Below are 20,873 nucleotides of genomic sequence, written 5' to 3'. Positions count from 1 at the left end.
TCTGGTGCCTCTGTAAGTGGCTGCATTGCTAGTTCTCCTTCCATTCACATCTCTTTGTCTGAGTTGGGAGTTCAAGCCATGGCTTGGGAGGTTGGATCATGATGGATGTGGGCAAATGCAAGGGCCCAGCAGAAGCTAGGAACAGAAGGAGGACAAAGCTTCCATAGAACAGTATAGGATGTTAGGATAGATACTCATCTAATCAGTAATACTACCGCTGTTGGATGGAAGAGTATCAATATAATGTATATATATAACATTCTTTGATAGTGTGTTTGTGCTCTTCTTAGATCAGGCATCATAGAGTTATAAAAGTGCGGAGCCTGGTTTTCTGGTGTTGTTGTTGTTGTTGTTGTTGTTGTTGTTGTTGATGATGATGATGATGATGATGATGATGATGATGATGATGATGATGATGATGATGATAATAATAATAATAATAATAATAATAATAATAATAATAATAATAATAATAATAATAATAATAATAATAATACCTAAACACACACCCAGCCAAAAATGACTCTGGGGGTGTCCAAAATGTGGCCAGATGACCTCTTGTACTCCATAGAGGAGATTTTTTAAAGGGGATTCTTTGAGCAACCAAATCTGATGTTGGGTATGTGAGACGCTAAGGGGCTCTGGAGTGCTCAGGTGAGGGTCACATCAGAGATGCTGAGGGAGGCCATGCTTTCCTTTAGCATCTCTGTTTTTTCTGTATTGCTTGCACTATGCATGCTGTGGTTTCAGGTAAGTTCCCCTAATGCTGCCAGCTGAGTGGTCTCTGACGAAGCAACTTGATGTCCTGGAGTCCAATCTTGTGAGAATCTTTTATCCCCAAACTTGCTGAATCTGTTATTATTTGCAGAATTTTTTGGGGGGGGATACTTTTTTGGACTACAAAAAAGATAATGTTTCCAAGCCATTGGTCATGTTGGCTAGAGGATTCTGGGATTTGTAGTCCTAAAAATTAACTTCTCTAAACTCCAGTGGCATGTTATTTTCCAGAACCAAAACTACAGGTTGCTGTATAAGGCTGAAGGTGTCTGCTGCTGAGCATGGTGTAAACTGTAGCTTTTGTCTAGGAAAATATCCCATCTGAAACACAGATTAATTGTATGCTGCTGATGAACCGCCGTGTTGCCCTTAAGCAAAACTGCCACAATACAGTTATAGTTAGTGTTTCATGCGCAAAAACATCTTGGATGGGTATAATTTAGGTAAAAGCTTTTTGAAATTCAGTGCGGCCTCTAATTTGTAAGCAGATGTGATCCATTCGTTTTAAGCCCCACTTTATTATTTATCAGGTATTTCAAAAGGCACAAAGAGAGATGCCAATTTCTGCATTTCTTTTGTTCTGCTGAATCCTAAATGCTCTCTGTGTGCGTGTGCACACACATAGATACACACAAGCTTGATTAACTAAATTGGATGACTTTGTAATGTTGGTGAGCAGCTTTTCAAATGAGTGCTGTCTCTGAAGTGCTCTTTGAGTAATCTGTGACAGCCATGTTCTAGTAGCAGAGATATACCTTCTGATCTGCTTGGAGGTAAAATGTGCTTTAAATCTTCTTAATCTGGATGCAGAATTGGGGGGTGGAGGGTAACACCCAAATTGGTTGAATGATTGGGGGATGGAGGGGAACACCCAAATTAGAAATAATCCAGACAGCCAATTTGAATTTCATCTCCAGCAATGTGTGGAAAGAGATTGCTTTCTGAAGTCGAGTACCATTGTGCCTGGTGCTGGAACTAATGCAAATTAAATTAACATTGTATTCTTCGTAAGTGAAATTTCCAGCATGACTCATGGTTGAGGTTGTGTTCCAGAAACCATTTAATCCAATTAAATCCTGCTGAATTCTGTTGAATAATCCTTATATGCAGTAATATGCTTTTTAAAAGAAACTTAAAGAGGGTGCACTAAATAGATATTTAATAATCAGTGGCAAATCTATATTTTGAGGGCCTTGAAGCTTGAACTCTTATGGGGGCCTCTTCATAACCAGCAACGAGGTCTGGGTAACTACTGCTATCTTCTTCATTTGGGTTGTTCCATGACAGATCACCACATATATGTTTTAAAATGTAGATTAAAGTCACTTCTGGGCCCCCTCTGGAATTAGGGGCCCTGAACCTTAAGCTTCATTAGTTTCATAGTAGATCTGACCCTGTTAATAACAATAGGAGTTTTCTGATGAATTTTACTCAGATGGTCCATGCCAGCCTCCCACTCTTTCGCCTTTAAATTCTTGGCAGGTAATGGATATTCCATGAATTATCTCCACTGGAGTGGAGGTCTCTTCATCTCTGGAACAAAAAAAATCTTCTTTTTTCATCCCCAAACTAAGGCACTTTATGATAGGAGATGCCAGTGGATAGAATGACATGGAAAAAGTATTAAAGTTAGAGAGAGTCAAGACATTATCCAATAGTGAACACACACTTCTTTTGCACAAGCTTCTGGATTCAAGTTCAGTTGTGCAAACTCCTTTAGAAGACTGGGTAGATGCTGCCACTGTAGAAAGTATTCATCAAAAGGTGTCAGATTCGAAGTCAAAGAAGACAGCCTTTCTCAGCTTTGTGCTATCTGAACTTGTTGCACTTGAACATGTTACCCACCATCAGCATGGGCATTGGCATTGCCCAGTCTGGCTGTAAAGTGTGCCCATCAAGCACATCTTGAGGGTGGCAGGTTGTGGAAAATTCGAACAAAGTGTTGTTCCAACTTTCTATTTAGAAAGAACTTTTAGAACCGAACTTTTTGTTCTATGCCTATATTATATGTTTGGAAACACAGTGCTTGAATTCTTGAAGAGTGTGAGCCTGTGTCTGTTGTTTGTAGAGTGCTTGATTGGAGCACTTAAATCTTAATTTTCAGGCTAAGTTAGAAGAGGGTTGTTATATTTTGGGACCAGGAATGCAATATCTTCCCATTTGGTCTTGTGTATCCTAGGATCCCATAGTCAAGATCACTACTGCCATGATGGCTGTGGAATCCTAGAGTTATAACCCAGCCAATGAGCTGCCTTAGATCCCTTCTTTTGGAGAAAGGTGACACAGAAATGAAATGGGGGGAAAAACCAGTAATATTCTCATTTCTGGTTTGGACTTCATATATTTTGAATACCATGGAAGGAACAGCTTGTGGAAGAGAGATAAAGAACTCTCAGGATGAGCTTTGTTAATACGTAATTGTCTGTCCACTAGGACTTTGTTCCACACATCTGAAGAAATGAGATACAGTTGAATAACATTTATGCCAAATAAATCTTGTTAGTCTTTTGCTGCGAGAGACTCAACATGGTTCCCCTCCAGAAAGGAAAAGAAGGCGTCCTGAGTCTTGATCCAGGCAGAGGTCTGGCTAGAGCCAGCTGATGGAATAGATCTTGGCCAAACTATACATCGCTGGCTGAACTTTCCACATCTCTGAATCAAAGAAACTAGCTGAAACTGAGCCTGTGCACTCTTGATAAGTAAAACAGATCCACTGCTTTCTCAGACAATTAAAGGAATTGTCAGTTGTTTAGGGGTTTTTTTTTTTTTAAATTGCAAACATGTTAACCAATGTGGAAGCAGAGTGGCAATTGCAGCCCACAAATATCTAGTTCACTGATTCTTAACCTTGGGTTACTCAGGAGTTTTGGACTGCAACTCCCAGAAGCCTTCACCACCAACTGTGCTGACTGGGGTTTCTGGGAGTTGCAGTTCAAAAGCATCTGAGTAACAAAGGTTAAGAACCACTGATCTAGTTGACTTCACATTCCTCAGCTCCATTTTAGGTGCTCTCCCTCAGCTCTCCTTACCTGGTGTAGTATGCTAGATTTTAGATTGGCTGCCTGTAATGGCTGTAGTAACCTATCTACAGCTTAGAAGTTACAATTTGCAGGTAATATAGTTATCATTAATTAGTTTCTTCTAGGGTATAGCAATGCAATGAGTAAGATCAAAGTTGTTTTACTCATGTAACAAGTAACATTTTCCATTCACTTTCAGAAGCTACTTTTAGAGGGATTTTAAGGCCTTTGCAGCTGCAAAAAACATTTGTATCTGTCACTTCAACATCAAGGTTTCCTGGTTGTAGCAAGAAGTACCTCAAAGTCAACTTTTCTCAAAAAAAAATTCTCTAAGGTTTTTTTTAAAGTTAAATACAATGTTCAAAGTCAGAAAGATCAATAAAATGAAATATAAAGGGGCTGTCTTGAAAATTAGCATGAAACTTGATTTTATTCTTTTTAGCTTTAAGAATGTAAGCATATTCAAAGCTCCAGGAGTTAGAGTTGCTATCAAAACAAAAGACCTAACCGGCTGCTGTGGGACTCTGAGAGTTAAACCACCTTTCTCTCTATCTTGAGAAGGCTGCACATACCCAGCTAAAAGCATCAAAACCCAGTAATCCTACCCAAATAACTCCTTTTGTCTCAAGCAAAGATATACAACTTCACTTGCTTCTGGTAACACCACAAATGTTTTGCATATCCTGAGATTTTTATCCCTCCATTCAGACTGATACGGTATTGCTTAATGACTGAATCAAAACTCTGTGTGACTTTTTAGTCTCTCCTTTTAAATTAGGGCTTATCTTTCAAGGGTTCTTATCAAAACTCAAGAGACAGTGTTACCTAAGCTATTTATCCCTGGTACCACATGAAAAAAAACACCACTAGCAATTACCATAAATCTGTCATCCCACCTTTAAGGCCGATGGTGACCATGAAAACAAAGTGTAACCACTTATCAGAGTTTTCAGTGGTAAGACCTGTGTTACTTGCCAAGAACTGAAAAGAAGGTCAACTGAAATAAACTGATTTCAAAAAACTCCATATACTTCAGGACCTTCAACATATGGTGGCTTTTGAAGAATGTAGAAATATTGTCTTAGATCTATCCGATTTGTATAGGACTTCACTGTAACTTGACTTTTCAGTATGAGAAATACATTTCTCAGAGAGCAAGAAACACAAAAAGGTTATGTTGGTATTAAGAATATTTTGGAGCCTGTTTTGATTATCCAGTCTTGTCATGGCTTGTAGGGATTCAGTAGAAGGCATTATTCACTTTATGGGAATGCCAAAAAAGTAATGGCTATAGACATAATGATAATCACCTAGAATTTATATGGTGTCAGACATTCACTAGGAATTCCAAGCCCCTTTAGAGACGTTATACAAAGCTTGAATCATTAACTAGCACTTTCTTTACAAACACCTCTTTAATCTCCAATAACAGTTGCTCCCTAAAATATGGCAACTTTTTATAAAGAAGAAACTCCCCTTGTATTAATCCTTGCAAATCTCGGAATTGTGGTTTTTGTGAAGGACCCTGGAGAACATTTCAAAGTGCAGATGCTCCAGTTTTGTACTTCAGTAAATGCTCTTTTAACACAAAAAGATATTATTTATTGGCTAAAACTGCTGTGAAGGAATTTCCCTGGGGGGCTAAACCTGGTTCAACTCTCGGAATTTATTTTTCTCTTTTGAGCTCACGTTTCTAAATAAAATATAGATTAGAAATGCTTGGAAGAAATGCACTTCCTCTCAGGAATAAATGAATGTGTCCCTTAAGTGTGCCTAAAAATGTTGTTGTGAATGAACTAAGGAAATAACTCTTATTCCAGCATGATTGCAGGATCCCAGCCTGGGGTTTGGTCCCGTGTTCCCAGGATAGTTGTCTGGTGGAAGCAAAAAATCAACCAATCAGTCTCTGCATGAGATGTTTTCCCCTAAGTAAATCTCAAGGCTAAAGAAATCTGATGGATTCTTTGAAGTGTTTTGTTCTTTTCTTTTCTTTTCTTTTCTTTTCTTTTCTTTTCTTTTCTCTTTTTTTTGGGGGGGGAGGAATGGCATACTGTGTAGTCGGGTTGTTATGATTTCTCCACAGAGTGGTATTTTTCCTGAGTAGGGTTCACCTGGAAGACACAAATGAATCATGAGGCTGGCCAGGATCTTTCCAACATCTTCCTATTCATTGGAAATAGCATCAAGTTGCATAGAATGTGGCAGTTTCTTGTATACAATACAAGAAAGAAAGAAAGAAAGAAAGAAAGAAAGAAAGAAAGAAAGAAAGAAAGACCTACCGACTGACCGACCGGAATCTAGTTTTTGTGAGATCTGGGAAAATCTCACTGAAACAGGACAAAGTCCAGGCATGGGGAAACAGAAAATTACAGAAGAGAAATGTTGTGTGTGCTCATCACAATCTTACACTTGGGCATTACCACAAGGCAGCCATTTCCACTTTCTCATTTTTCTCCTCTTAACGTTCATTTTATCCATTTTCTGCATCATTTTGCATTTTTTAAAAATCCATACAAAGCACTGTATATTTTTGAGCACATATTCCCCAACATGTGCCTTTTTGCCGTATACGTATACATGCTTTTTTCGAAGTTATTTTTCCATATAAAATGTGCCTTTGCAAACCGCTTCCCTTAATATTTACATATTTTGCTAACTCTTTCCCCAAAATACAGATGTTCTGTGCATTTTTAATTAATGAACTACAGCGCAATATGTTGGAAAGTGTAAAGAATTGTGTAATTACATTTTGTTACGCATATTGGTTCAGGGAGTGTGAATTTCTGTAGAAATGTTCACCTTATCCCTGTTACTTTGCAGCTGGTGTTTGCTACTGGTGGTGTTCCCACTTATGCTGTGGATAGGTCTGTCATTTTCACAACATTTTCCTGCTTTCTGGTTTTGTCTCCCCCATCCCACTTCTTGGTGTGGATGTTTAGCAATAGCAGGGAACTTATTATACTAAAAAAAAGAGGGATTATTATTCCTGTGATCTCTGAGTGTTACCCAGGATGGCTACATAGAGATGACCTCAGTCCACAAAATGTAGTGACTTGTTTCGGCAGCACAGAAATGCGTTATCCCACCACCTCCAACCCCTGCTGTAACCAGAGTGTGGGAGTGCTCAGCCTTAGATGTCCTGAGGAAACAATCTGTCTTGATGAGAACTGACAATTTTAATTGCTTCATTTTTGCATAAATAAGCAAAAGACATGCATTCCAGAATTTTTTGAAAAAAAATGGTGGAAGGGAGTCCTGAGTTACTGAGTAGTTTCTATTATGTTGTAGTATTTTGCCTGTGGCAAACTGAACTAACTGAGACAAAAGCAAAGACAGCTGTGAAATATGAAGGAAATACTGTACTGTGACTCATTCACAGTGTTCTGCCACAGAAGCGCCTTAGAAATTTGGGTCAGAAAAGCAGGATGCTAGGAATGTGTGCCATTTCTGCTTTACGGTCCAAAGAGAGAATTGTGTCTGTGTTATGTCTTTTTCTTTTGCATTCAAGAGTTGTGCTTTGCAGTCCACACTTTGTGTAACAAATGTGTATTCATTTCCCAATGTTGCCTCCTCCCTTTCTTTTTATCACCCCATGCTGTGCATTTGTTTCTCAGCTATCACATTTTTTTCAGCCCCTAGTGCAATATTACGTACCTGCAGTTACTGTTGTAAGATATAAATTGGGACCATGGTATCTGAAAGGTTATCTACAGGGAGGGTTTGGTGCAGTGTAGTTCAGAAAGGTACATTTTCCAAGCTCTGCCCAAAAGGATAGTTGACCTATTAACCCCCAGATATTTTAGTTGATAACTCCTGTGAGCTGAGACAGTACAGTAAATGGTAATCTAGTAGTATCAAACATCTGGAGGACACAAGATGGTATATTTTTTAATTATTGCATTTGCATTGAAATAGTGCTTCCAGTAGCTTCCTGAGCCATTGGCATCTTTCATGGGGTTTTTTCTGCAATTCTCTAATACCAGACTACCCCTCCTGCCCCCACTAATTTCTCAAAAATATCCAGGATGCTGGAACAAATTCCTGTCTGGCTCCTATGTAGCCAAGGCAAGTATATACTAGTGTACTATATGCTGAACAAAGCCATTTGTTAACTTGTCTCAATGTTGGAAGCAATGAGCAGATGACAGGTAGTTATTTGAAAGAGAAGAGGAATGCACTGAAAGCTTTTTTAATATTAAGGTAGCTACATAAACCTTGTCATTTGGATGCTTTGGTACAAAATAGCTAGGTACCCCCCCACCCCCATAGGCTACAAAAGAGGTTTTGCAGTGCTATCAAGCTTGCAGTGTGATGTCAAGTTTGATTCTAAATAAATGTTGCAAAAGCTCAGACCTATAGTAAACAACACAATGGTAGTTAGTGTGTTCTCCAACCACTGCCTCATTTATGAAGGGCTCGAATGTATTAATAGAGCTTTTGGAACTTTTTTTGTATGTTACATCATCTACCTTTATCTCCATTTTGCAAATCAATAATTACAAGTAGAGGTAATGACTTCCTGATGAAAAAGGATTGACTTTGGAATGTTGTCTTACAGAATTTTCATACACAAGACTTAAATCGGCTTTCCTTTAATTTAGCCGGTGACTCTTATTATGCAAGTTGTATTTGCAAGAATGTAGCTTTGAGGTCTGTTCCATGTGAAACCCAACATGCACAGTTTGAAGGTGGAGCTCTCCAATAGCAGGAAAGAGGTTCAAAGGCACTTTGAATGTCAAAGAATAAACAGTCTCTTTAGCTCACACTATAACATCATAGAGAGGAAATAAAATAGCAAATAGGCTCCAGTGAAGAGTTTTAGAGATTCTTCAATTTGCATTCCTGTTCAACCATGATTCCCCTTGTGTAATCTAATAATCTGCTGCTGCTGAGGCAAAGCCTTAGTTCACATGGGAATAATGAGCATACCATGGTTCACAAAACAATTATTTGTATAGTAAAATGTGTAGCTGGGAGCAGAGTCCCTGACAGCATACCCAAAGCCTGTATATGCACTATTGATATGTATAAAGGAAACATATACATGGTCTATCAAGAGTATACAGGAGGCTTCCTCCATTACACTTATTAACTGAGTGAAAAGTTGCTGCCTTGAGGTGGGATATAATTGTGCAAAATGTAAATAAATAGAATGGATGCAAAGATGAGATGGCAGAAATAGTATTCTTACCTGTCAGCTCAGCATATGTAGTTCGAAGGTATGTGATGTTGCTACTCTGCTGAATCTTTGCAGAATAGAAGCTAGATGTGCAGTTTTCAGAATTCATAGACTGCAGCCTTCAGAAGTCTGTGAAATTCCACCAGCCACTTCTGTGGGAATTCTGAGGACTGTAGAATCTCTCCACAACCTAGATGGGAGACCACTAGGCATGGTGCTTTGAGTTCCATGAGAATAGAAAGGTGGGATGTAAACGAGACAAGGAAATGCAGGTTGGTTGAGGTAGTTACTGTTACAGTGCCTCTCCCTCCATGCGTGTGGCGGTAGCAACTGGCTTTTGACCAGTGTGACTCCCAGGTACAGGCCACCTGCTGATCAGAAGTATATCTTGTCATTTTAAAGCTGCCATGATGTGTGAAGCAGTCCTGAGAGGTTGCATGCTGGTCCATCCAAGTTCTCTAAAATCTAGAGCAGGGGAAATATAGCTGAGCTTGGGCATGTTGACATGTTTTGATACATCTGGAACAATACAGCTGTGCAGCATAATGTAACCGTTGGAGCACTAAGCCTCAATGCCTTGCTATAACTATGGTTTCCAGAACACAATGACACCGTTCATTTGTCCCTTACTGATACATTACATGATGTGTTAATTGCGTGGGTTGTGGTCATGTCAAGGAATTAAGTATTTAATCCTAGGTGGAGGGGATGAGGATTCCATTGTGACCACATCATGTGGAGGTTAGTCCAGCTTTTTCCTCTATGGCAGTGAACTTGATAAAACTTGTCCTGACTCTACACTGCAATTAGCAATGGGAGGAAGCACTCCCATTGATGCCAGTAGGATCTGTTTGGGGTTTTTTCTATTGCTGATTGTTATGTTGAGAGGGGCAGAGTCCGTCAGGATCGCAGTTGGAAAAAGAAGAATTAAACCTCTCCTTCCCAGATACAGTGGTCCGAACGGCAATCGTTTCCTTCAATTTCAGGCCTATGAATAAATGTTCAAAATCTCCTGACATGGCTGTAAGCCACACAGTTAACATAACGTGTAAATAAGTCCTTAATGCTACTTATCATCATTGTAAATTCTGCTGAAATTTGGAATGTTAGTACATATTTTCCAGCAGAAAGTTAGAAGTGAATAATTAAGGCTAGGCAGATTGCCTGTCTGGGTTAAACTAGAAGAATCTGCCACCCAGAAAACCCCATTATTTTGGATTAACAAATTGTGCTCTGGCTGAATAGCTCAGTGGTTAGGCATCTGGCTGTGGAGTCAGTGGTAGGAATTCAGGCGCCCCACTGTGACAAGGGCTGGACTCCCTGAGATATACTGGGTCCTATTGTACCACACTGGGGTTAATGAAGGACTTAACTGAAGATTGGTAGCAACTAGATGTGATGCAAGGATTATTTATTTTTGCTATTTGAGATATCATTCATCTTATATTAAAAAAATTTAAGTTGGGGAATCTTTTAATGTTCTTTACTGAACCAGAATTAGGGTCTCTTTTGATTAACCAGGGTCAATTTAAAGAAAATGAACAATAAAAATAACGGAGCCAAGAAAGGCGAGATTTGCATTTATAATGAAAGATCTTTTCTGTCTGGTCTTCTAATTTTGAAAACATTATCATCACTCAATTGTGTTTTTTAAAGAAATGTTCTTATTCCGCCCCCCTCCCGCAGCTTATCTCTGTGTTTTTTCTTATTTCCTGTAAGTCATAATCGGCTTATGTGGAATCATTTTCCAAGTAATGAAATAATTTTCTATCAATGTCATGGAGGAGAAGGATAGTGGTTTTATAAAGAGAATATGACACCACCACCAACAACAACAACAAAACAATAACAGCAACGATAATACCAGTCAATGTTTTTATAATTATGTTTGACTGTGCCTGGTGTTTTTAAATAATAATACTAATATGAAGTGGATGAAACACACTTCAGTGGCCACCGCAGTCATTGGGGTTTTGAGAACAATATCAAGAAATTTCACACAGTATTATAGGCAGTTGCAGGTCTCAGAATAACACCATTGGAGCTACCAAAAGTCAATATTAGGAACAGCATACATACTGTGCCGATATTTCATGGATACCGGTACTTAGGTTTTTAGTTAAAACTTGTATCTGTTATATAATACCAGTCAATGTTTTTATAATTTTGATGGACTGTGCCTGGTATTTTTGAATAATAATAATAATGATAAACAGATGGGCAATTTAGCACAAAGGCAACTAGTGTAGTTGACTATCTCTGTCTTCACTGATGAAGTGAAACAAACAGAAAATAATTGGGAAAACGTTGGACCAGCGGAAGAAAGTTCAAAGATGTTTGAAAAGCTTTAATGCAAGATCCGTTAATCCAGATATAAAAGTGGAAGAGGAAAAGGCTTCTTTAGTGGCATTTGGCTGTGAGATTTAACAAGCTCCCTCTAAAATGTGTGTACTTTTGCAAGACCCTGAAGGTGTGCTTTTAACTGTTTTGTGAAGAACGATGGGGTGGGTTTGGAAATATTTCTTTATTTATATAAGAGCAAAGCAAAATTTAAAATTTGGACAGATATGCAGGTAAAATTAAATTAAAACCAAGATAAAACCTTGAAATAATTAGACAGTCATAGCTTGAGATCTTTGCAGGAAACTTTTCCTAGGAGGTTGGGGTCCATGAAGTGGATGGATTAGGTGCTGTTCCAGTGCGGTGCTTCTGGAAATGAAGGGTTTGCCATTTGCACACAGTTGCCAGGGGACACCTCCAGTATACTCTCCACTCTTTGGGGAGGCTCCTTCTGTGTCCCCTGGTTTAAAATAACGTGGCCTTGGATGTCTACATGCAAACATTTCAGACTCTCCTTTAACTTTATTATCTTAGGACTGCAGAGCTGAAAGGGACTCTATGAATTCTCAAGTCCAGCCCTGTCAAGGAGACACAGTGCAGGAATTGAACTCCAGCCTCTGACTGCACAGCCAGATACCTAAAACACTGAGCTATCCAGCAGTTCTTTCTGTTGATGCTTCCTGCCAGGGAGGGCTTCAGTGCTTATTTGCAAAGGTTCCTGTTTACCTTTGTTCAGCTGACTGATTTGCCAACTGCATGCCTTGTGTGAAGCCTGCCCTTCAATGAGGCTTCTAGTGTCTGTTGTAGGGTACATTCTGCTCCTTAGCTGAAACTCTATTTATTACCCAGTTTGCCATTGGCTTACACTCAGCAGAATTCTTTACCCATTTACAGTACTATCAGGCAATCTCTCTTATGTTTTCACATAGATGGACAAAATCCTCATCTGCAGGAAATATGCATTTGATCCCAATTTCCTGCCTAAACTCTTTCAGAGTCCACATCCTACCTAGTTAAATGCTAGTATCTAGATATTTAAATCTGTCCATTGTTTTTACTGGATTCTGCTTCTCCTCTGTCTCTAATTCTTGGATGGCTATCAATGTTAGGATTTTCATCTCTAATGCATCATGGAAATAGGTGCTTTATATCATGGTTAGGTCTGCAAGTTTGAGCTGGTTTAATAGTCATTGCAAGCTTTGCAGTATTTTGCAAGGGATATGCCTTAGAGTGCAGGGACTATTCTGATGTGTAACTTACAGAACTGAATAATGTTTAGGGATGTGCACAGGGAAAACATTTGGGATTAATTTGTTTGAAAAAGTTCACATTATTGGGTTTCAGAGATTCTCTCAGAACCCACAGAAAGAACCTGAAAACAAAAGAAAAAGACTTTTTCATATCCCCCCTCCTTGCCATTTAGGTAAACCCAAAATGACCGTACCTAGTAAAGTTACTTTTGGACATGAACTCCAGAATCCTTCAGCTGAAAAAATCTAGGAAGTGTGGTCCAAAATGTAACTTTACAATACAATTGTATTTATTACCATCTTAACCTTTCCTTCAACAAGGAGATTCAAATAATACACAGAGGATTTAAATTTAATCAGTTAAATGGTTAATTGATTAAAATCAAGTGGAGTAATCAAGAAACGAATGATAGCAGACAGGTGATCCTGGCTGCTTTTTTTCTGACGTTAAGCTCTCCTGGACACAGTGGGATTTACTTCTTGGTAAACATGCATAAAATGTCATCATTACAGCCTGATGCTACCTACTGTGATAACACTCCTACCTGTCATCTCCAGATCTCGCAGGGCCTGCAATACCAGCAAGAGGAAAGGCTCACCATAGTTGACTTGTGGCTATTATGTTCCTTTTTTCTTTCTTTGTTCATAAACTAGTTATCTTAAACAGACGAACACTGCTTATTGATTTTTGCATAAAATTGTCCTGGATTTCCAATTTTGTCATTCGACTTTGCTGGTGGTGCGGGGGACTGAATTCAACAGCTGAACAGCAATTTGGTGAGTGAATGGTCAATGGGCTGACAAATGGCGTTCAATGAAGTCTTCCTGAAATCACTCAGAGGAGTGGCTGTGGAGAGGTTCCCTTTGCATCCGTCTGCTTGTCATTTTGTTTTGAATTTTACTCTGCAGCCTGCAAAGTTTCCCTGGAATGGCTTATGTGCACTCAGTTAGCAGGTCCATGGTTGCAGGCTTGCAGTCTAAAAGATATGGCATGAAGGAGGAGGGGAATGGATGGGGAAGGACAAGGAGAGGTGAACACAGACATCTAAACATTATTAATTGTTAAGTGAATCAGCTGAAATGGAAATCAGTCATGGACAGAAGGAGCTGAATGAAGCTGGCTTTTCAGTAGATCTGGAGGAATGGCTTTTACAACTTCTTTCTCCTGCAGCCTGATGAAATTGCTGCTTCCTATTTAATTGTCAACGCCTCACTTAAGCATATTGTATTTGCATTGTCATGAATATGTAAATTTCTATGTAAATACTCACAGCAGTAGTAAGTCTAGATAGATGGGAGCAAATGTGTATTGACTTATGCCCCTTTTTTCATGTCTTCTTTCCTTTCATTTTTTACAGACTTTTCAAAAAGTTGAGTTTGTTCTCTTTCTTCACTGTTTCTTCATTCTCTGTGCATTTGTTCACCCTGTAATGAATAAATAGATCGGGAAAGATGTGAGGAGGCTTAGCAGAGGATAAAGTATTATAGTTTCGGAGGGAAAAGGTTTGTTTTCCCTCAGAGTTGACACAGGGGTGTTGGAGAGAGAAATGGAAGGAACCGAGGCGTGTGTGTTTCAGAAAGGTGGTTCTGGCATAAGGCACAGTTTCAAAATGATAATATAATTCTGCCTCCTCTTAAATTCTTTAATGGATTGTTTTCTATTTCTGTTCATGCCCTTTTCTTTTGCAGGCTGCTGCTGTTTCGTTGCTGTACATTTCCGTTTTATGCTTGCACTCCTCTCTCTCTTTTTTTGGGTTGCTTTGTTTTGTTTAATTTTTCTCTCTCTTTCCCCTACCCCTGTTCTTCCCCCATGCCCTTCCTTCTCTTTCCCATCCACAGGCTTTGCAGTGCATGTTGGTCTCCCTCCATTCAGAACTTGACATTCAAAGGTACTTGATGAAAATTGAATCCTCTCAGAGAGTTAGTACTGTATTTTCTTTTTTTCACATTCTGCCTCGGACTGCGCTTGCTGTACTACTTGTCTTGGCCTTAACCGTGTGAAGTTGGCATCCCTCTCCCTAAAATTGTTCATGGTTACAGCTGGACTTGCATGGGTGTTTTGTTTTGTATATTTCTCCTTCTGAAACTTGCATTTTTGTAGCAAAATACATGAATGTTCTTCATCACATGTGTATAATAGTGCTGAATTTTTGTACGACAGGTCTAAACACATCCAAAGTAGCATGGAAGGGATGTGGAAATGGTCTCCTTACCACTGCATTTTCAGGAGTGCATAATTTCACTAATGCGAATGTGCTGTGCCTTGAGCCTTGTATTTCAAATGCAACCTTTGAGATGCTGCCTTGCATTATATGTATCTGACTGTGTTGGACTGTTAATGTATGAGAAAGATGCAGAAAGCCATGGGATTTAAATAATGTGTGTGTTTCACAAAGAGTTTCAAACATAAATCAACTCAGCCTCTGTCCCTAAAAGGCATTTTATATACGCATCTTTAAAATAACACTGATTATTTTTTTTAAAGGGGGGAGGAATCTATGGAACAATATTTAATTTGAATTTTTCAAGGAGAGTCTTCAGTCTGAGAAACTATATGTTACCATTACCTTTTGTAAAACATCAAACACTCCAAACACAGATCCTTCTTTTCTCTTCTTCTTTCCCCCTATTTTATTTATGATGTATTTAAAATATTTTTTACCCCACCTTTCCCCCAAAAAAGGACACAAGGCAGCTTACTTTATTAAAAATGCAGTATTAAAATTTAAAAACAGTAAATTATTCCAAAGATTAAAAAGAAAGAGCCCCAAAAAACCCTCAACAACAATTAAAAAGAATTAATAATATTAAAATGTTATTGATTGGTTGATTGATTGATTGATTGATTGATTTGATTTATTTGATTTGATTTATTTGATTTATATCCCGCCCATCTGGTCTGGTCAACCACTCTGGGCGGCTTCTAATAAAGTGTATTGCCTTTTGGATTAGTTTAATTTACTTATGTGCCGTTACATTGACTCCAATTTATAGCATCTGTTTTCAGGGTTTTTTAGGCAGGGAGTACTCAGAAGTGGTTTATCAATCCTTTCTTCTGGGGCTGCTCTGGGACTGTGCAGCTAATCCAAGGCTCTCCTTCTGGAAGGCACACTGGGGAATCAAACTCTTAAACCCTGGGTCTGCAGCCAGATACCCAACACACTAAGCTATATTTGTGGTCTGTGAGAGTGTAAGTTACTCCGTCTCCCAAAAGGCCTACATAACAATATATTTTTGCATTTCTTTCATTATTTTGCATTTATTATTAATGGACTTTTGACCATAAAATCCTTTAATAAAGAAATGAACAATAATTAATTCAGGAATTTGCTCAGATTGTCTCCCCTTCAAATCTGTACAATAAATTATTATTTTATTAAATGCCACCTGTAGAGATTGTTTTGGTGGATAAGACACTGCCAGAAATGTAGACACCCATGATCAAAAGGATTGCTTTGATTTTAATGAAGAATTCACTCCTGCTAACACTGCTGTGAAACTGTACAGCATGTGTGCACTTCAGCATATAACGTGTGTGTGTGTTACTTTAGATGGACCAGACACAAAATCCATCTCAAAAATGCAGAGGTGAGACCTCAGGACACTTGTTAATAAAAAATAATTTATTAGGAAATGCCCTGTTGAAAGTAAAGCTAAGTTTTATGCATCTTTCTATCAACTGATAGGTAAGTCCCAACTAAAATTGCTTTGCTCTCTGTAGTTGAGTCTGTAATGAGACATTGTTGTTGTTTAGTCGTTAAGTCAGGTCCAACTCTTCATGGCCCCATGGACCAGAGCACGCCAGGCCCTCCTGTCTTCCACTGCCTCCCGGAGTTGGGCCAGATTCATGTTGGTAGCCTCAATGACACTGTCCAACCATCTCGACCTCTGACGTCCCTTTCTCCTCTCGCCTTCACACTTTCGCAACATCAGGGTCTTTTCCAGGGAGTCTTCTCTTCTCATGAGATGGCCAAAGTATTGGAGCCTCAGCTGCAGGATCTGTCCTTCCAGTGAGCATTCAGGCTTGATTTCCTTTAGAATGGATAGGTTTGTTCTCCTTGCATTCCAGGGGACTCTCAAGAGTCTCTTCCACCACCACAATTCAAAAGCATCAATTCTTCGGCAGCCAGCCTTCCTTATGGTCCAGCTCTCACTTCCATACATCACTACAGGAAAAACCATAGCTTTGACTATTCGGACTTTTGTCGGCAAGGTGATGTCTCTGCTTTTTAAGATGCTGTCGAGGTTTGTCATTGCTTTCCTCCCAAGAAGCAGGCATCTTTTAATTTCGGGGCTGCTGTCACCCTCTGCAGTGATCATGGAGCCCAAGAAAGTAAAATCTATCACTACCTCCATATCCTCCCCTTCTATTTCCCAGCAGGTGATGGGACCAGTGGCCATGATCTTAGTTTTTTTGATGTTGAGCTTCAGACCATTTTTTGCACTCTCCTTTTTCACCCTCATTAAGAGGTTCTTTCATTCCTCCTCACCTTCTGCCATCAGAGGGGTATCATCTGCATATCTGAGGTTGTTGATATTTCTTCCGGCAATCTTAATTCCAGCTTGGGATCCACCCAGTCCTGCCTTTCCCATGATATATTCTGCATATAAGTTAAATAAGCAGGGGGACAGTATACAGCCTTGTCATACTCCTTTCCCAGTTTTGAACCAATCAGTTGTTCCATATCTAGTTCTAACTGTTGCTTCAAGTCCCACATATAGATTTCTCAGCAGACAGATAAGGTGGTCAGGCACTCCCATTTCTTTAAGAACTTGCCATAGTTTGCTGTGGTCCACACAGTCAAAGGCTTTTGCATAGTCAATGAAGCAGACGTAGATGTTTTTCTGGAACTCTCTGGCTTTTTCCATAATCCAGCACAGGTTAGCAATTTGGTCTCGAGTTCCTCTGCCCCTTCGAAATCCAGCTTGAACTTCTGGGAGTTCTGGGTCCACATACTGCTGAAGCCTACCTTGTTGAAAGGTCTGCCTTGGATTCGTATTGAAATCATTCTGTTATTTTTGAGATGGTATCCCATTACCGCTTTTCCCACTCTTTTGTTGACTATGAGGGCTACTCCATTTCTTCTATGGGAAGGTTGCCCACAGTAGTAGATATGATAATCGTCTGAATTGAATTCGCCTATTCCTGTCCATTTTAGTTCACTGACGCCCAGGATGTCAATGCTGATTCTTGCCATCTCCTGTTTGACCACGTCCAGCTTACCAAGGTTCATAGATCTTACATGCCAGGTTCCTACACAGTATTTTTCTTTGCAGTATTGGACTTTCCTTTCACTTCCAGGCGCATCGGCAGCTGATCGTCCTTTTGGCTTTGGTCCAGACACTTCATAAGCTCTGGAGCTGCTTGTCCTCGTCCTCCGCTCTTCCTCAGTAGCATGTTGGATGCCTTCCGACCTAAGAGCCTCATCTTCCAGCATCATATCTTTTAGCCTTTTGTTTCTGTCCATGGAGTTTTCTTGGCAAAGATACTGGAGTGGTTTGCCAATTCCTGCTCCAGGTGAATCACGTTTAGTCAGAATTCTCCACTATGACTTGCCCATCTTGGGTGTCCCTGCACGGCATAGCCCATAGCTTCTCTAAATTACTGAAGCCCCTTCACCACAACAAGACAGCAATCCATGACGGGGAATGAGACATTACACTTCTGCAGTTCTTGAATGATTTTCAATGAAACTTGGAGCATGGTGTTTGTTTTTAAAAATGGGGGCATCCTGCTATTTTTTCCTAGTTTACCATCAGAGGGGAATGGATAGGAATTCTACAGGAACTAGCGTAGGTTGTTCATCCTCATTTGAGCTTTTGATTTGTTTGCTGGAATACTAATTGAAAAGGTTTAGACTGGGAGATTCTGATCGCAGATGTGAACATCAATGGGAAATGTCATATCACTAAGCTGCACCCCAGAAAAGCAAGACTAAAAATAAACCAGTTTCAGGGCAACAAAAATGCAGAGCAGGACACAGAAAAGGTCAGTATACAAAGTGAAACTGGAGGAACATCATGTAGATAGTGGGGTAAGTACCAATAAGATCAGTATAGAACCAGGTACATTAAGTTCCATCCAAGAGGGTCCTAAACCTAGACCCATGGCTTACAATGGATTTTAGGCTATGCACACATTACCTGGAAATTAATTCTATTGATATCAAAGTCAACTGTTGCCTTTCTCTGCTGCCTAGTAGCCATATCTCTCCAAGCAGTTCACCTAAAACTAAAACCTAAAGTCATATAGTGGCCAATATCCTATTGTGTAGTTAAGCACATGGAAGAGAAATGACACAGCTTGATTAAATTATTCAGGGGGTAATAAATTGGTCTTCACCTGGTACCAAAAACAAAACCCCAAAGAGACTTGGGAACTCCTTTCCACAAGAGGCCAAGCAGGTCTCATCTTTGCTGTCCTTCCACAAGCAGGCAAAGCTTTCCCTCAGTGACTGGCTCCCTTGAGTGGGGTCTGCTTGAATGTCCTGTTTTTGTTTACTGCGTTGTAGTGTGGTATTTGACCCTTTCTAGTATTTGTATACTTACTGCTTTTAGCTTTAAACATTGTTAATGGCGGACGCTGCCTTGGGTTGTTTTTAAGGAGAAAGGCGATCTACAAATATTTTAAATAAATAAAACAAAAAAACCATCCTACAGTGTAGGCACTTTCTCTAGGAAAGTCCTTTCTCAGTCAGTATGCAGCCAGTGAAAACAGACCCTTCCTTTTGAAAAACCCACCACCTTTTGATATTTCCTCCCCCCCCAAAAATAAGATATTCCCTCATCTGATCTTCTAAATGACAACCACTCCTGTTTCTACATTCACAAAAAAGGTTCAATGAGAGAATTAACTACTTTAACGGGTGCAGTCCAACCAGAATATTTTGTAGGGAATGGATTGGATAGTATATATTCAGTGTAGCAACAGTTCCTTCGCCCCGCCCCCCCCTTTTTTAGAGTCATACTCTTGAGGTTTCCAACTACACGTGTTAATATTTTTTTTTGAGAGAGAGAGAAGCCATGCCTGTTAATCTGAGGTAAGACTGATTGCTGTAGCTAAGAGCTAGAACAAACTATTTTCCTTCTACCTTGCTCATTTTCTGTAGCTTGCATGCAGAAGAGCTAATGCAGAAACAAACTTTAAAAGTTTGTCAAATCCATGTAGTTCAATAGCCTTACAAACTCTGCTTGCTGGATTTTAGAGTTGAGTGACCCAGGCTTAGTGGAGTTATCTTAATTAACTCTCAAATGATTAATTCAGCTCTCAAACCTTAATTGACATTAATATTGGCCATGGCAAGAATCCCAAGGTCTCTGCATTGAGGCTTTTCAGTTCCCCTCCTCCTGTTGCTAATCCCAGCGCTTCTTTACCCAACTCCCAATGGGGGGGGGAGGGGAGCTGTTGCAGAAAATCAGGTAATCTCCAAATGTAATTTCATGAGACACACAGGGCTGCCACACCTTGAAGAGGAAATTGACAACCAGGAAAGACCTTGCCTGTCAAACGTCACCTAGGCTGCATACAGAAGTTTATATATGAATCTCTATGGATCTAGCCCCATAATAAACAAAAACAGAGTACTACTGCATGATAGAAATATTGAATTATTGAGTTGGAAGGGGCCTCTAAGGCCATTGAGTCCAACCCCCTGCTCAAGGCACGAATCCAAGTCAAATCAGATCTGAGAGATGGTTGTCCAGTTTTCTTATGAGTGCCCTCGGCGTTGGAGTGCTCACCACCTGCCAAGGCAATTGGTTCCATTGTTGTACTGCTCTAACGAATAAGAAGTTTTGAAACTTCTCAGAACTAAAGGTAGCTAGAGGAACATTTCTTTGTACTAAAGCTTGGATAAGTTCTTTCTTTGGACTGCAGTTGCCAGTATTGCAGAATCCTAGGGAATTGTAGATGTAGTCGAAAATTATAACTTTTCTAATGTGGTGGGAGAGCTGAAGCTTCAGCAATATATGTCTCCCAGGTCTTGAGAAGCCATTTTGTGTAGCCATAAGCTGATCTGAATGAAAGGACCTGCTGGGCCTGTGCTGAAAGCACAGATTTATGTGTGTAATGTGCCATCGGTTTGCTTCGGACCTATGGCAATCCTAACAGGGTTTTTAAGATGTAAGCAGTATTTAAGGAGTGGTTTTACCATTAGCACCCTGCTGGGAGTTTCCATGGCTGAGCAGAGATCTGAACCCAGGTTTCTGTTCTGTCCATACTGCCGTACTGGTTGTCTACTTGCAGAGTTAAGGGCTTCCAAACATGACTCTCTAAATAAAATTGGTTACAAGTCCCATCATCCCCAT

At 39.7% G+C, this 20,873-nt stretch overlaps 1 protein-coding gene across 11 annotated transcripts in view; it reads left to right on the top strand.

The window, feature by feature from the left end:
- Positions 1–20,873, top strand: part of KIAA1217 (KIAA1217 ortholog) — a 412,653-nt gene that overhangs the window by 276,388 nt on the left and 115,392 nt on the right. For 2 of the 11 annotated variants that reach the window (XM_020801609.3, XM_073003051.2), the window contains one exon: positions 14,406–14,486. The exons of 7 other annotated variants lie outside the window; for them this stretch is intronic. In XM_020801609.3, the coding sequence (XP_020657268.3) occupies positions 14,406–14,486 (81 nt within the window). The remainder of the gene's footprint in view (positions 1–14,405; positions 14,487–20,873) is intronic. 2 more of the 11 variants (XM_078378638.1, XM_078378637.1) reach the window with 1 other exon arrangement.

This window comes from Pogona vitticeps, chromosome 6 (genome assembly GCF_051106095.1).
Source record: "Pogona vitticeps strain Pit_001003342236 chromosome 6, PviZW2.1, whole genome shotgun sequence".
Classification (NCBI taxonomy): domain Eukaryota; kingdom Metazoa; phylum Chordata; class Lepidosauria; order Squamata; family Agamidae; genus Pogona; species Pogona vitticeps.
Note: the sequence above shows the minus strand (reverse complement) of the source record. Positions and strands in the feature narration are given on the sequence as shown.